The following is a 14,944-nucleotide window of genomic DNA, read 5'->3' as shown; positions in this document are numbered from 1 at the left end:
CCGAACGGTGCATTCGAAATTTGCACGCGCATTTTTAGGAGCACGAGACGCGAGCGAGATCTTTATTCGCGACTAAGTCGTGAGACTCTTGCTGCGTTTTTTACATTTGTAATTCGATTCCAGAAGCGAACTCGAGATCTGAATGCTTGTTTCGATTTTATGTCTCGATACCGTGATACCTGATGAAACTCTCGATTACTGATTAATTTACAACATGCTAATTGATTTACAATATTCTCTACAATTTGAGTTCTTCATATATAAAATATTAATTATATGTATATATTATATATAATGAAATTTTCGCCGATATAATTAGTATTCGCAGGAATTAATATTACACAGTAAAAAATTGTGCGTCCATGTTAAAATTTTCTTGTGTTACCACGTTTTGATTAGTACTTTAATACAAAATTAACATAGAACTTATATGTTATTATTTTTATAATGTTTTCATGTGTTACATTTATGTTAACTTCATAACTTAACACTTTGTATATGTCTCTTAGAAATGGAATATTATTTTGAGTATTTTTAACATAATCATTTTAAACAATCAACATATCTCAAAGTCAGTTTAACATTCTAAGAAAAGTTAAAGTGAATCTTCAAATAATCTTGAACTTTGGCATACAAAATAATCAAATTTACTAAAATCAAATGTTTCTATTACAAATAATTTAAGTCAAAATAATTACTATTATATGTTAATGTCCTACAACAATTCTTACGAGTTATTGTAACTATTTTTCCATGTAATTTTTAATTAATTTGTATGTTATTTTTACATTACACTTAAAGTCCCAATAACAAAAATAAATGTACAGTATTGTGTCAATTATTTAACATTTTTAGTTTGTCGATAAGTAACATACGACAAATGAGTTATTTTAACTTAAAATTTAGAGTGGACTTTCTGGGACATGTGAAAAGTGTTATAATTAACATTTTATTTTTTACTATCTTTTACTAGAGACAAGAAAAGATGTGGTTACTATTCATTTCATAACAATTTTATACAAAGTTATACAATCATCAAATATCAATATATATAATTTAATATCTTGTACATGTTTACATATAAAATTATAAAAAATTGGAAAATGCGTTATATATGCGAATCAATTTTAGAGAAATCAATTTTAGAGAATCAGAAAACAAATATATCGATTCCGTCAGTTGTAGCGCATTTACATGTTTTGAGACTTTATGTAACTCTGCGTAAAATTACCATAGAAAATAGTAACCACATTTTTCTTTGTTCACGCATAAGCTTCTGATGCTAATATTAATTCCGTCGTGGAAAAAAGTCGCGATTGATGCTACTATCTCAATTAATCCGGGTTGACAACATTCTATAAAATCATCAGGGTCGTTTGCACCTCTTTTAGACCACTGCACCCTGAGGCAGCTGCTGCTATTCGCTTATCGCCCGAAGCCAGCCTTGACGTGGACGACGACGTTTCTTCCGAACAACTCGGTGGTGCTCGACTTTCACCTGCTGCTATGAGCGCACATTATGCTAAGAATAAATTTCGCAATCGCGCACGCGCGCTAGCATTTTCACTGCTATTTTTAGCGTTGTATAGACGCGCACACGTACATGGGCGGGTGTCAACTTTTTGTAAATATTAGGCGCGCGACGTGATAAATCATCCGGAAAATTACCACGGTGGGGTTCGATCGCCCTTCCGGATAAGCCCGCCGACTATTTAAGTATCGACGGCGAAGCTATCGACGCTCTCCCTCGAGATCCGCTACCCTTGCGATCTCTATCGCGCATTACACTTGTACCCTATGAATCCCGTGCTCAGTGACTCATGTTTTTACGAGGATCGCGCGGCGAACGAGTCAATTTGTGTGACGCGTGCCACTTTCGAACGCGTATCGCTATCGAAATTGTCGACCGTATCGGAGTAGCTTCGTTTTCCTTTATATTCTCAAGAAACAATGGTTTCGTATAAATAACGCACGGTTACTCACGTATATAAAAAATAATATTAAATTATAAAATATTAAAATTAAATTTATTAAATAAAATATTTATAAAATATTAAAATTAAATTATAAAATATTAAATTATTATATCCCTAAAATATATATATACGAATTTGTAAGTGGAATAAGATTTTGTGTATCGATTGATATCGGAATATTAATTCATCCTTTTTTCGCGTAATCTATTAATTTTCAATATATTCTCAAAATAATTTTTTAAAATAATTTTGTAATTAATTTGTTCTAATTTTGTGAAGGGGTATGTGTATATTTATTCTTTTCATAATATATAAATTTTTCCGACAACCAATTGACAAATGTCACCATCGCATGTAGACTCTCTCTCTCTCTCTTTCAATTATTATTATAATCATAATAACGTGCATAATTAGCAACTTTGCTCGCCACATGACTCTATATGACTTAATTGCTCCTAAAAAAGAATTATCGCGGCTAATCCCGATCCGAGCGTTTCTCACCATTACCTATAAGATGGCGATAACAAACGTCCTAATTTCACCTGCGGCTAATTTACTTCCAGTTCCAACGCCAACGGATCACTCCTAATTCGTCGGGACGTACTCGCGTCCGACATTACGACGCGTTTCCCCGTCAAATTAGGCGGAAACAAACAAGCAGTCCTCGATGGCCCGTGGCTAACGAGGCCGTAATCGCAGAAACACCTCGATCCCTCGAGTCACCCCGAGAACTGCCCTGAACCACTCGTATATCTTTCTCGCTTCGCGAGGGGGACGCAACGGAGGGCCCGACTGCCCCCGAGGAAGGACCCAAGTTCGTACAAATGGATTACGGAAGCGCGCTGGATATCATACCACCGATCCACCGGTCCGAGTTAAGCCTAAAATGTTTGCCGAGCTAACGACTCCGTACGCCAGGTGGGAAAGATCGCCGCTATTGTAATTATACGCGCGGCTGTCGCGCGTTTCATGTCCCGGAGATCGTGACACCGTCCGGCAGGATATTTCTACCCCTGCGTGAAAAAAAATAATAAAGAGAAAGCGAAACGATGTAATGCATTGTTTGAACTGCCAGTACAAGAGTGTCGAAACGTGTCTTTTTCCAGTTGGAAATAATGGAGTAAAATCATAATTTGCACATTCTATAAAAAGAGTGTCCGAAAAGTGCTTGAAATATTGTTATTCTATAATTAATATGTCGCAGGATGTCATTGAATATTCATGATCTTTTGTTAATTCGTTCTATTATACATCAATTTTCTACTATTATTTTAAATATAATTTTGCCTTATTTTAAATAATTTTTTATAATTTTTTATAATTTTAAATATAATGTATAAAATTGATGCGCTTTAATAATAAAGTAATAATAATAATAAAATATTAATAATAAATCTTATCAATTATGTTCCTGCGAGCCATACTAAATATATCAAAACATTTTTCATCATGCTACTTTGATACCTTTGATGATGCGAGATGTAAAATCCATCTTAAATCCGCAAGTTCCTTTCTATCTCTCGTCTTACGTTATATCTCGCATTTATTCATTAATATGTTTAGTCCACTCGGAGACCTTCTAAGGATATTACCCTGCGTATTTATTATGTGCAGTTCGTATAACTGCGCGAAAATGGGGTCTAAAATGAAGAGATGTCTATCTACCCCTACTCCCTATCTCCACCTTCTTTCGATTTCTCTCTCTCTCTCTCTTCCTCCGCTATGTTCATCCTTTCTTTCTCTCGACACGTTGTTCTCTGTGCATGTTCTCCGCGGTGTAACGTGCACACGATCGTCCCAGGGTCGCGTGTGAGTGTATAATGTAGGTTGCTGGCACCTTGATGAAGGGTTCGCGTGACGAGTACCCTCTATCCGCCGGTATCCTGTCTCTCTCCTGACCTGCTCGTCCGCACCTCCTATTCCGTGCGAGGCTCGCAGTCCACGGTTACCCACTTAAACGCTGAAAAAAACGCACCGGCCGCAACGACAACGACGGCGACGGCGATAGCGTTCTTCTCGCAGAGCGAGCTCGGCCATTTTGCTTTTCACCGCGTCTCTACAAATCGCACAGTTCTCTGGATTCGCCGGTAAATTGTGACACGAATCCTAACAGAGTGTTGGATAATTTAAAAGCAGAATCTCTTTGCTGAAAACCAAAACGTATAAAATTTAATGCTTGAAGATTGGACAAAAAGACTGTCATTTTTATATTTTAATGATGTGTCAATTCATCAAAGATTCAATTAATAATTCCTCGTGTTGCTACCTTTCTTTTCTCGTCTTTGAGTTTGTAAATCTCTAAAATATCCATCACAAATGAATTTGTATTATTTTGTATTGTTTTCTTTGGTCAAAAGATTTCCATTCTTCTTAACGAGCTCTCACAATGTTTACCAATATGTAAAGTTTATACGGTTTTAAAAGTTTTTCTTGGAATAATGGTTTTCTGGTACAATATTAAAGGGACGACAAAGGAAGAAAGGAAGACGAGAGAAAAGATTTTGAAAATTGGGCGGGTGCCAACGTGGGAAAAGAAACTCCAGAACGTTTCAGGAGGAACCTAACCAGAGGAGCCTATGATCTTGGCACCCCGTAGGGCCAGACAATTCCACCTGATTGGTCCGAATTCGTATTGTCACTCTCTAGACTGATGTTTAGAGCACGCTCAGCTGGGATTTCCTGCCAAGTTTGTTACCAGTTGCTAACGACGCTATTCGTGCATCGTCGCGTTTCCTTGATATATCGATCGTCGTTGCCCGGACAGCGATACACGCTGAGATTATTTCGAAATTTTTAAATGCACTTAGCAGTTTATTGTGGCGTGTCAAGGACTCTTGGAAACACCTCTCTCATTGGAAGTACATATATGTTAATTAATTCACAGAAATTTGACCTTTTCAATCTTTCTCTCTCGGTTCTTATTAAAAAGTCTTGTTTAGACGTATTGTCAGATATTTTCACCTTATCAATAGTAATATAAATTTATATCTTTAATTCTGCGCAACATTGCGAATGGTTTGCAACTTTCATATCGCTTTCCACTTCATTCCCCGTGACGACGTTTCAAGGTTGCACGGATTGCGGCACGGATTATTCTCAGGCGATCATCGCTCTTCTCTTCTACCCGAGGCTCTCTCGCGGCGTTTTGTAATTACGCGCCGTCCGTCTTATCCGAAATCGTTCCGTACGCACGCTTATCCAATTATCATCTGCTTTCCGCGTGCTGGCGTAAACACATATGTACGTTTTGTTATAATGTAGAAGGACTGATCGCGTTCTTGAGCCTGCCTGCTGGAAGATGGCCTCCGACATCTTCCGTTCGTAGATAATTACTCGAGAAAGCCACTAAGTATTTCGTAATTAGAGGCCTACCGGCTTATCGGAAATCACATTCTCGATTATCATCCCTCTATCTCTCAAAAAAGCTTTTTTTATTCCTTCTATTTCGTTCCGATTCAAATTGTGGTCAGCTTCTTGGGAGGCATGTCCCATACAGCACAGATCATTGTTACATTGCCGTAATATTGCTGCAATGGTCTGTGCTGCATGGGATCATTCCAATCTATTCTATTCTAAGTTGTCATTGGAGAATCATTCGTTACTTCTCAACGACAGGATTCGTGAAAGATTGAAATTTCCTACACGGATAACGAAACATATAAAGTATTGATACTCCGCGAGTGTTTCTGGACGCAGAACTATCATCGAGATCGCAATCGCAAAGCAAATGACGAAGTCGAACCGAGTCAGCGCACGATTTATCTAACACATAGCTTTCTCCTCGTTCAGCGAACAAGATAGCAACGTAATAGCACTACCACGTGTCATATGTCACACATTGTTGCATAGGAGGAGGAATCGTGGGCGTTAATGGCCGAGCCGCGGAGCTTATCCGGAGTACATCTAATATCCAAGCGAGCTGGACAAACACATATGGCATACCCGACATTGATCAACACGGTAACACTTCAAGGTTGCGCTTTATAGTAACAGCTACATTTCCACCGACAAACAGCCCGAGGCCTGGCGACCCGAGGAGGAGCAAGAAAATACACATCCTGAAAGAACTCGTATAATACGGCAATCTGAGAGTCGCTTAAAGCTTGAAAGCCTCGGGGTTTCAATTCTTTAATTTGTTGCTTGATTAACAATTTACATAAATACAAACTTGGGAAAAAAACGAATAGCGGACTTTGTCGACAAAATTTCTTCTAGAATATGTATTTTGAGAAGCACTGATTTAGAATGTAATGTAACAAGGATACGTAGACATCCGATTACAAACGCTCATATCGGAAACGCGCTTTATAATTGCACACCGCGCTTATCCGTAATCACATTCACAGTTACAATCGTGCAGCTTATCGGATTATCATCTACTTTCTGCACCGCATAAAATATGCTAGCGCCGCGCTTACGTCGCTTTACAAACACGTTACGTGCGGCAGAATGTGTGTGTGCGCTGGCCGAATAAAATAAAACCAACGGAGCGAGTGATTAATATACCTTTGATTGTAAATAAGGTGCACGGCTTAAGTGAATTACCTACGATGCGACGCTTTGCGAAAAATTAAATTACAGAAAGATTATAATTGGCGCAGAATTTTATCGGTAATCCTAATCAATAGAATTGTATGTAATATTAACTGCTGTGAGATTGGAAAAATAAAATTTGACAAAATATAGAAAAATCTAATATTAAAAGTTATAATAAAAAAGTATCTAAAAAAATTTATTCTTTGCAAAAGCGAATCTTATTAATTTAATATTGTTAAAGCTTTCAAACTTTAATTAATAAATGATCCTCTGTGCAAAGTTATTAAATTAAAAATATATTTTCTAATTGAAAATGTGTATTCTCAATTAATGTTTAATTTCAATTTTTTGACGCAGAATTTTATCGGTAATCCCAATCAATAGAATTGTACGTAATATTAACTGCCATGAGATTGGAAAAATAAAATTTGGCAAAATATTAGAAAAATCTAATATTAAAAGTTATAATAAAAAAATTTATTCTTTGCAAAAGCAAATCTTTTTATTAATTTAATATATTTAAAGCTCTCAAACTTTAATTAATAAACGATTCTCTCTACAAAGTTATTAAATTAAAAATATATTTTCTAATTGAAAATGTGTATTCTCAATTAATATTTAATCTCAATTTTTCGACGCAGAATTTTATCGGTAATCTCAATCAATAGAATTGTACGTAATATTAATTACCATGAGATTGGAAAAATAAAATTTGGCAAAATATTAGAAAAATCTAATATTAAAAGTTATAATAAAAAAATTTATTCTTTGCAAAAGCAAATCTTTTTATTAATTTAATATATTTAAAGCTCTCAAACTTTAATTAATAAACGATTCTCTCTGTAAAGTTATTAAATTAAAAATATATTTTCTAATTGAAAATGTGTATTCTCAATTAATATTTAATCTCAATTTTTCGACGCAGAATTTTATCGGTAATCTCAATCAATAGAATTGTATGTAATATTAACTGCCATGAGATTGGAAAAATAAAATTTAGCAAAATATAGAAAAAATTAATATTAAAAGTTATAATAAAAAAGTATCTAAAAAAATTTATTCTTTGCAAAGAAAATCTTTTTATTAATTTAATATATTTAAAATCCTCAAACTTTAATTAATAAACGATTCTCTCTGCAAAGTTATTAAATTAAAAATATATTTCGTAATTGAAAATGTGTATTCTCAATTATCTCAATTTTTCGATTATATGTATATCGGTTTTGATGAGAAAAATTTCTGCTTTTTCTTACTATGCTATCCAACTAATAATACCAAAACACGCGGCTGAATCGCAAGCACTTCACGGCCGACGAAAGATACATTCCGACTGTACTCAGTGTACGCGGTATTTCGCAATTAGCCTGGAAGCTTATCTCGATCGCAGCATCTCGGAGAGTTCCCAGAGAGATGAAGTCCCGCCTTTCGCGGATCCCGCGATCGCGATCGCGAACTTCAAGCGATAATGGGGCGCATCGATCATCGAGGTAACGCTTCAAGGTTGTATACACGTACAAGGTTGTATACGCATTTAGGATAGCCGGTGGTTGGTTCTCGAGTAGCCCTATGCGCGCACGAATATATCTCATAATTCCGACGTGGTCACGCATCTCGATTCGCAGCTGCGGGGCCGGGGCCAAACTTTATTAGCATACCTATAAAAATGCGCGCGTTTGCGCGTAAACGCGCGCGATAAATTACGTCTAAAAGTCTTATATCTCGTAAAACGTCAGTCAATGAAATCCATTAGTTCGAGCATCGCTACCGATAACATTCGCATCAGGGGGCTTTTCCTGCCATTTGCTTGCGAATTAAAGACACTCGTCTCGGTGTCGTGCTCTCGTTATATACGACCGATTAACGCGCGCGTAAACATGAACGCTCGCGCAATCACGTTACAATATCGTAAAGATAATTGCCGAGCATCTCGGTTGGCGATGTTGAAAGAGGGAAGCGAAATGTCATGTCTGCCGTTAAAAGAGCAGTCCCTCCAAGACTGATCGCGTTAGTTAATGTTAGGAGAAAATTCGCTCAAATGCATATTTATTTGTATTGCTGAGAGAACTGCATGGATAAAATTCAGATCTGTCTATATATATCTTTAAAAAAGTAGGAATTTTCACAAAGAATGAATAAATTATACATGAACAGTAAAAAATTGTGCGTCCATATGTTAAAATTTTCTTGTATTACCACGTTTTTATTAGTACTTTAATGTAAAATTAACATACAATTTATATGTTATTATTATTTTTATAACATTTTCATGTGTTACATTTATATCAACTTCATAACTTAACACTTTGTACATGTCTCTTAGAAATGGAATATTATTTTGAGTATTTTTAACATAATCATTTTAAACAATCAACATATCTCAAAGTCAGTTTAACATTCTAAGAAAAGTTAAAGTGAATCTTCAAATAATCTTGAACTTTGGCATACAAAATAATCAAATTTACTAAAATCAAGTGTTTCAATTACAAATAATTTAAGTTAAAATAATTACTATTATATGTTAATGTCTTACGATAATTCTTATGAGTCATTGTAATTATTTTTTCGTGTAATTTTAATTAATTTTTTCGTGTAATTTTAATTAATTTGTATGTTATTTTTACATTACACTTAAAGTCACAATATCAAAAATAAATGTAAAGTATTGCGTCAATTATTTAACACTTTTAGTTTGTCAATAAATAATATATGACGAATGAGTTATTTTAACTTAAAATTCAGAGTGGACTTTCTGGAACATGTGAAAAATGTTATAATTAACATTCTATTTTTTACTGTGTGATTGTACGCGCCTTTCCGGATTCCTATGGAACATACTGCGGATTTAAAAATTTTTATAGAATATAGAATGTTTAAATTATAGATCCTATTCGCGAAAAGATTGGGAAAAAGTTTTTTTGATGAAAATTTCCCCGAAAGACTTTTGAATATCGTAAAAGATTCTTGTCGCGTCTTCCCCGACAAATATCCCATCGAATTTGCTCTGCGTGACTTAACGCATTCTTCGCATCCAGTGTTCCGCACAGCGAAACCTTTCCCCGATATCCTCGCGTCTCTGCTGATCGACACGCGTCACTTACCGGCCGGTCTTCGTGATGATCATCTCCGTGCCGAGGTCGTTGAACTTGTCCCAGAGCTCCTTGGTCTCGAGTCGGCACTCGACGTCACGTAGCTCGTCCGAGTTGCAGCTGGTCCTTAGACGCTGCTGCTTCTTCTCGTCCGTGTTGCATCCATCCACGCCGCACTTCCGCGAAGGCGTCTTCCCGATGCCGACGACGTCGTCGGCCAGCACCCCGTGGACCGGACCGTCGTCGACGCTGCTGCACTCTTCCACGTCGACGTCCACCTCCTCGTCCTCCTCGTTCCCGGACTTGGCGGACTCGCTCTCGCAATTCTCGGTCTCCTCGTCGCCGAGAAGAGCCTCCTCCGTCACAACCGTCGCTGTCGCGACAATGTTCACCGGCGACGCTCGAACACCTGACAAAACCAATTCCTCATTTACCATATCCGATACATTTCCAAGCTGACGCGTTTCGAAGCGGGTAGCAAAAAATATGCAACCGTGTCACGATAAATTTATTATTAACATTAATTTCAGAAAATTACTTAATCCATATCGAAATATAATTATCATAAGTAGTTTCACGTTCCATCGTAATTATTAATAATGATCCCCCTGTCTTCTCGGCTGAGACTTTTGCATCGCGGGCGATTTCAGCAAGATTATAGCGGCCCGTCGATCGGGCCGCTTATTGAGCCGAGATTTATCGCGAAACAACCGACCGACCGGCCACGGTAAAGACGCGGAAACGAAATCCCCGGCGCAGGCGCGATTATCGCGGACCGCGTCGATTTAAATGAGCGAGATGAGCCCGAACGATACCGGGGGCCGCCGCCTGTTAATTAATCGACCGGGCTCCGCATCTGCCACAAGGTGGTGGCCCGGCGCCTAATTAAACCGTCAGATTTTCAAGAAAGCCGATCCGCGCTGCCGTGCCGGTGTGTACACAATGTTAATTGCGCCGGGTTCGCGATATCGATCTGTTAATTTGTACTATTCCGCGCGAACAATGCGTCTTCCGGTGCGAGTTTATCTCAAATTGGATCCGTGAAGCGAGCTCGCGCACGTGCGTAGGGTATATAACGCGCGGGAAAATTTATCGACGCGTTGTCATCGACGGAGAAACGTCAAAACGCCGCGTGTTTTTCTCCTCTCGGACAAACCGACCGTCTGCACGAAAAACACTCTGTGTTACCCGGGATTATTCCTTTCTCATTTCCATTTAGCGCTACGTCTACCATAACAGACACGGTTATCTGATAGGGGAATTTATTCGCTCGATGTAAAAATTACGCATCGGCAAAAGGTTGAGAGAGTCCGACAGTTGTATTTAGTTTACGCTAAACGTGCGTCAAGAGTCCGTAGGCCCGAGTGTTGTTCACCTAGCGTTAAGAAGGCATTCGGTGTAACATGAATGCAAAATAAATGAGACGCCATAAATATTTCCAAAAAATAAACAGCAATTATTTCCCTTATATTCGCACATGTATCCATTATTTCTATCGTTCATACACGTCTAGATCTTCCGGCAAAACAGGCGAGTCCTTTTCATTTCCGTGATAAGCAACGTCGCGCGCTAACGACTTGATAAGTAACCGGGCACGCTTCTTTACGCTTCGCTGAGACGGGATGCGAGTTTCTGCCCGGGTGATCGAACATCTTCTTGACCGGAGGAAGGCGCGAGACACGACTCGCCGAGCCAGAAAACTGGCGATCATCAGTCGCCACGACTATCCTTCACGTCCGTCGATCGAAGAGACTACATAATTCGATTCGTGTGCTTCCTGTTTTCTTTTTGACTTCTGATTGCTACATTGACTCGGTTGTTTCTCCCCTCATCGCGCTCCTCGGACGCTACCAACTCGGGTGCTCAAACCGGTTTCGTTAAATTTTCTATGACGACAACGGCAACGATAAGCATAACGCGATTACTTTCACCGTTTCGTATACGTTGCGTTGCACGCGTTTAGCAATTTGCATTTTGTTTCGGTAAAACCAGAGGCCTTTTACGAAGTTTTACGAGTGACTACCGGATTTCTTAATTGCCGCGAAACGATATCCTTCTTCGCTACTTGAAATTTGCGTCAACTTTATTATCGATAAAAAATTCTATATTGATCTTAAGCAATATTAGAATCTCAGATTCTTAATTTTTAGAAAGACTCCTCAAAGTCGAATATGTTACATCTTTAAACTGAAATAGATGTATTACCAAAGATATTTTTTCAATGTGCATCAAAATATCGAGGCATTTAATAAAAATATAACAATTGCTCGTGTTTTATGAAGGAAATGGAAAATATTTAGAAATGAAAAAAAAAGAAAACAAGGAAAAAGCAATTCATATAATTAAATAAATCATATAATTTCGATAAAGGACTTTACATCTTAATTAAAAAATATTAGTTTTAGGTTTTTAATTTTTAGGACGACTCCTCAAAGTCAAATGAGCGAATATGTTACATCTTCAAACTGAAATAAACGTAATACGAAAGATATTTCAATATACACAGTAAAAAATAAAATGTTAATTATAACATTTTTTCACATGTCCCAGAAAGTCCACTCTAAATTTTAAGTTAAAATAACTCATTCGTCATATGTTACTTATTGACAAACTGAAAGTGTTAAATAATTGACACAATACTTTACAATTATTTTTGTTATTGTGACTTTAAGTGTAATGTAAAAATAACAAATTAAAAATTAATTAAAAATTACATGAAAAAAATAGTTACAATAACTCGTAAGAATTGTTGTAGGACATTAACATATAATAGTAATTATTTCAACTTAAATTATTTGTAATTGAAACACTTGATTTTAGTAAATTTGATTATTTTGTATGTCAAAGTTCAAGATTATTTGAAGATTCACTTTAACTTTTCTTAGAATGTTAAACTGACTTTGAGACATGTTGATTGTTTGAAATGATTATGTTAAAAATACTCAAAATAATATTCCATTTCTAAGAGACATATACAAAGTGTTAAGTTATGAAGTTGACATAAATGTAACACATGAAAACGTTATAAAAATAATATATAACATATAAGTCGTATGTTAATTTTACATTAAAGTACTAATCAAAACGTGATAACACAAGAAAATCTTAACATACGGACGTACAATTTTTTACTGTGTATATTCAAGATATCGAGGAATTTAATAAAAACATAACAATTGGTCGCATTTTACGAAAAAAATGGAAGGTATTTGGAAACAAAAAAACAGAGAAAAAATTAACAATTAAACAAATCGAGTATCGGTTCGCGATCGCGCGATACGTACAATCGGCGCAAATTTCAGCGTGAATTTCATTTCGCGCAAGCAACACGAACCGCTGGTACCGCCGAAAGGTGCGCCGATAGTCGCGCGCATCGCGTGCTGCTCGCGCGTTGCGTGCGCGCACATCTGCGTGCACGCATCCACGCACACACGCGGCCGGCTAATAATAATACAGCGCGGAGGCCACGTCCCGTCCGTAGTTTCGCGTTGCGGCACGCGTGTCACGTCGCTCTCGCGAGTTACGTGTAAAGAGGCGCGCGGGCGATCCTTTTATTTTGTTTTCTCCCTCTCGCGGGGTTCGCGAAATCGTTGCAATTGCCTTATTGAGCCATCGCGCCACTCGGGAACCGGGCAAAAAAGTTGCGCGCGCGAGAACAGCCGGTGGACGTGGGCTCCGATGGAGGAAAAGGAGAAAAAAAAAACAGCCCGGTGTTGCGTTAAAATTAACACCTCGACGCGCGCGTCTCTCGCGTGAGCCGCGGACGCATCATCATCGTCGTCGTCGTCGTCGTCGTCCTCGTCGGTCTTGCGCGACGTCACGCACGTCGCGAAATTACCCGGGCGTGCATCGTGCCCTGGCATCGCTCGTTAATTTGCGAACAATCGACTTCCCGGCTGAAAATCTATCTCTTACATCGACAACGCGCTCTGCTCCGTTCCAAAGTGTGACTCTGTACAACTTACAAAGTATTACAGTGGAACACGGACGAGAGCGCAGTTTGTGATAATTGATCGAAACAGAGAATGCGGTTTATAAAATATTTTTTTTTTAAATATTTTTACAAAATATTTTTTTTCAAAAATATTATTAAATTGTTTGAATATACGCTCGATGTCCTCTCTTTTGAAAAAAATCTGATGATCTTTTTCTCTCCCTTGCCACCGCCATTTTTCCAGCGTTAACAAGAATAAAGGACAACCGACTTCGGACGCAATTTCGGGATCATATGAGCCATGGAACGTGTCGCACGAAAAATGGGTCCGATGGTGACTTAAAGAGCCTAGACCTCGCATACAGGCACACGTGCCTATAAAGGGACGCCCAGTGTAGGAAGAATGCTTCACCGGAAGCTTTCCGGGCGACACGTAGAAAGAGGCAGAAAGAGACAGAGGGAGAGTGCGGCCCGGAGTGTGTATCTCGCGCGCGCGAGAAGGTGGTCCCGTGTTCCACGTGATCTTTTAAGGCCAGAAGAAATATGACCGAGAGCTACTGACGTCAGCTTCCTTTTGCCGCGACCGACGGCCGACCACCCAGAATCCTGTCACCACCCAGGCCTCGCTTTCGAAGGACGTCGCTCGAGAGGATCGACACAGGCGCGACCCGAATAACGATCGCGTTACCGGAATCGTCGTTTTATCCCGGCGAAAAAAAAGGAGAGAAAGAAACGTGCACCTACGGTCGCAGGTACGGAGTCGAGCTCCAATTTCAATTCCGCGCAGGAGGGATCCCGGGAAATCGTTTCATTCAGGATCGAATGCCTCCCGCGAATCACAGGTGGATTTCACATCGCTCTAATTTTGATACCTTTCAAATATATAAAGAATTCTAATATTTTTAAATTACATTCATGTGACTGGAGCAATGACCTAATTGTCGTAATTATCTCTAGATTATCGCTATTTGAAGGAGAAACAATTTTCGACGTAACGTAACGTGCAATACTATGATTATGCTGCGGGGAACTATGATAATTGCAGTTTAATGGAAAGAGCAAGAGAGAAAAGCGACAAATCGCGGTGAGAACGTATCATTTTGCACTCACGTTTTAATGCCGATGTGATCTGGTGGCAAAGTTTGATGGCTATTAATTAGGGTACTTCGAAAGAAATAATCGACACGCGTCGACGGAAACGCGGCGCAAAAAATCAACATCAGCCTGTTTCTCAACACGACGCTATTACAATTATTGCCAGCGGATTAAAGGCACTTGAAGAATAAATCGCGCATTTCATTTAAATCGCGTAACACGTCGCTGCTCGATCACGCAAACAGAATTCCGTCTCGCGGCTAATTACTTTGCCGCGTAGAGATGGAGCTTAGACCAAGTATGTGACACTCCTCTGT

At 38.4% G+C, this 14,944-nt stretch overlaps 1 protein-coding gene across 2 annotated transcripts in view; it reads right to left on the bottom strand.

Moving 5' to 3' along the window:
* The window catches only part of LOC145966754 (uncharacterized), a 58,661-nt gene that overhangs the window by 37,134 nt on the left and 6,583 nt on the right, over positions 1–14,944 (bottom strand). For both annotated transcript variants that reach the window (XM_083091085.1, XM_083091086.1), the window contains exon 2: positions 9,611–10,007. In XM_083091085.1, coding sequence (XP_082947211.1) covers positions 9,611–10,007 — 397 coding nt within the window. The remainder of the gene's footprint in view (positions 1–9,610; positions 10,008–14,944) is intronic.

This window comes from Camponotus vicinus, unplaced genomic scaffold (genome assembly GCF_025532165.1).
Source record: "Camponotus vicinus isolate PSW18456_S1 unplaced genomic scaffold, iyCamVici1.0 SCAF_2, whole genome shotgun sequence".
Taxonomy (NCBI): domain Eukaryota; kingdom Metazoa; phylum Arthropoda; class Insecta; order Hymenoptera; family Formicidae; genus Camponotus; species Camponotus vicinus.
This window is presented reverse-complemented; position numbering and strand designations above follow the sequence as displayed.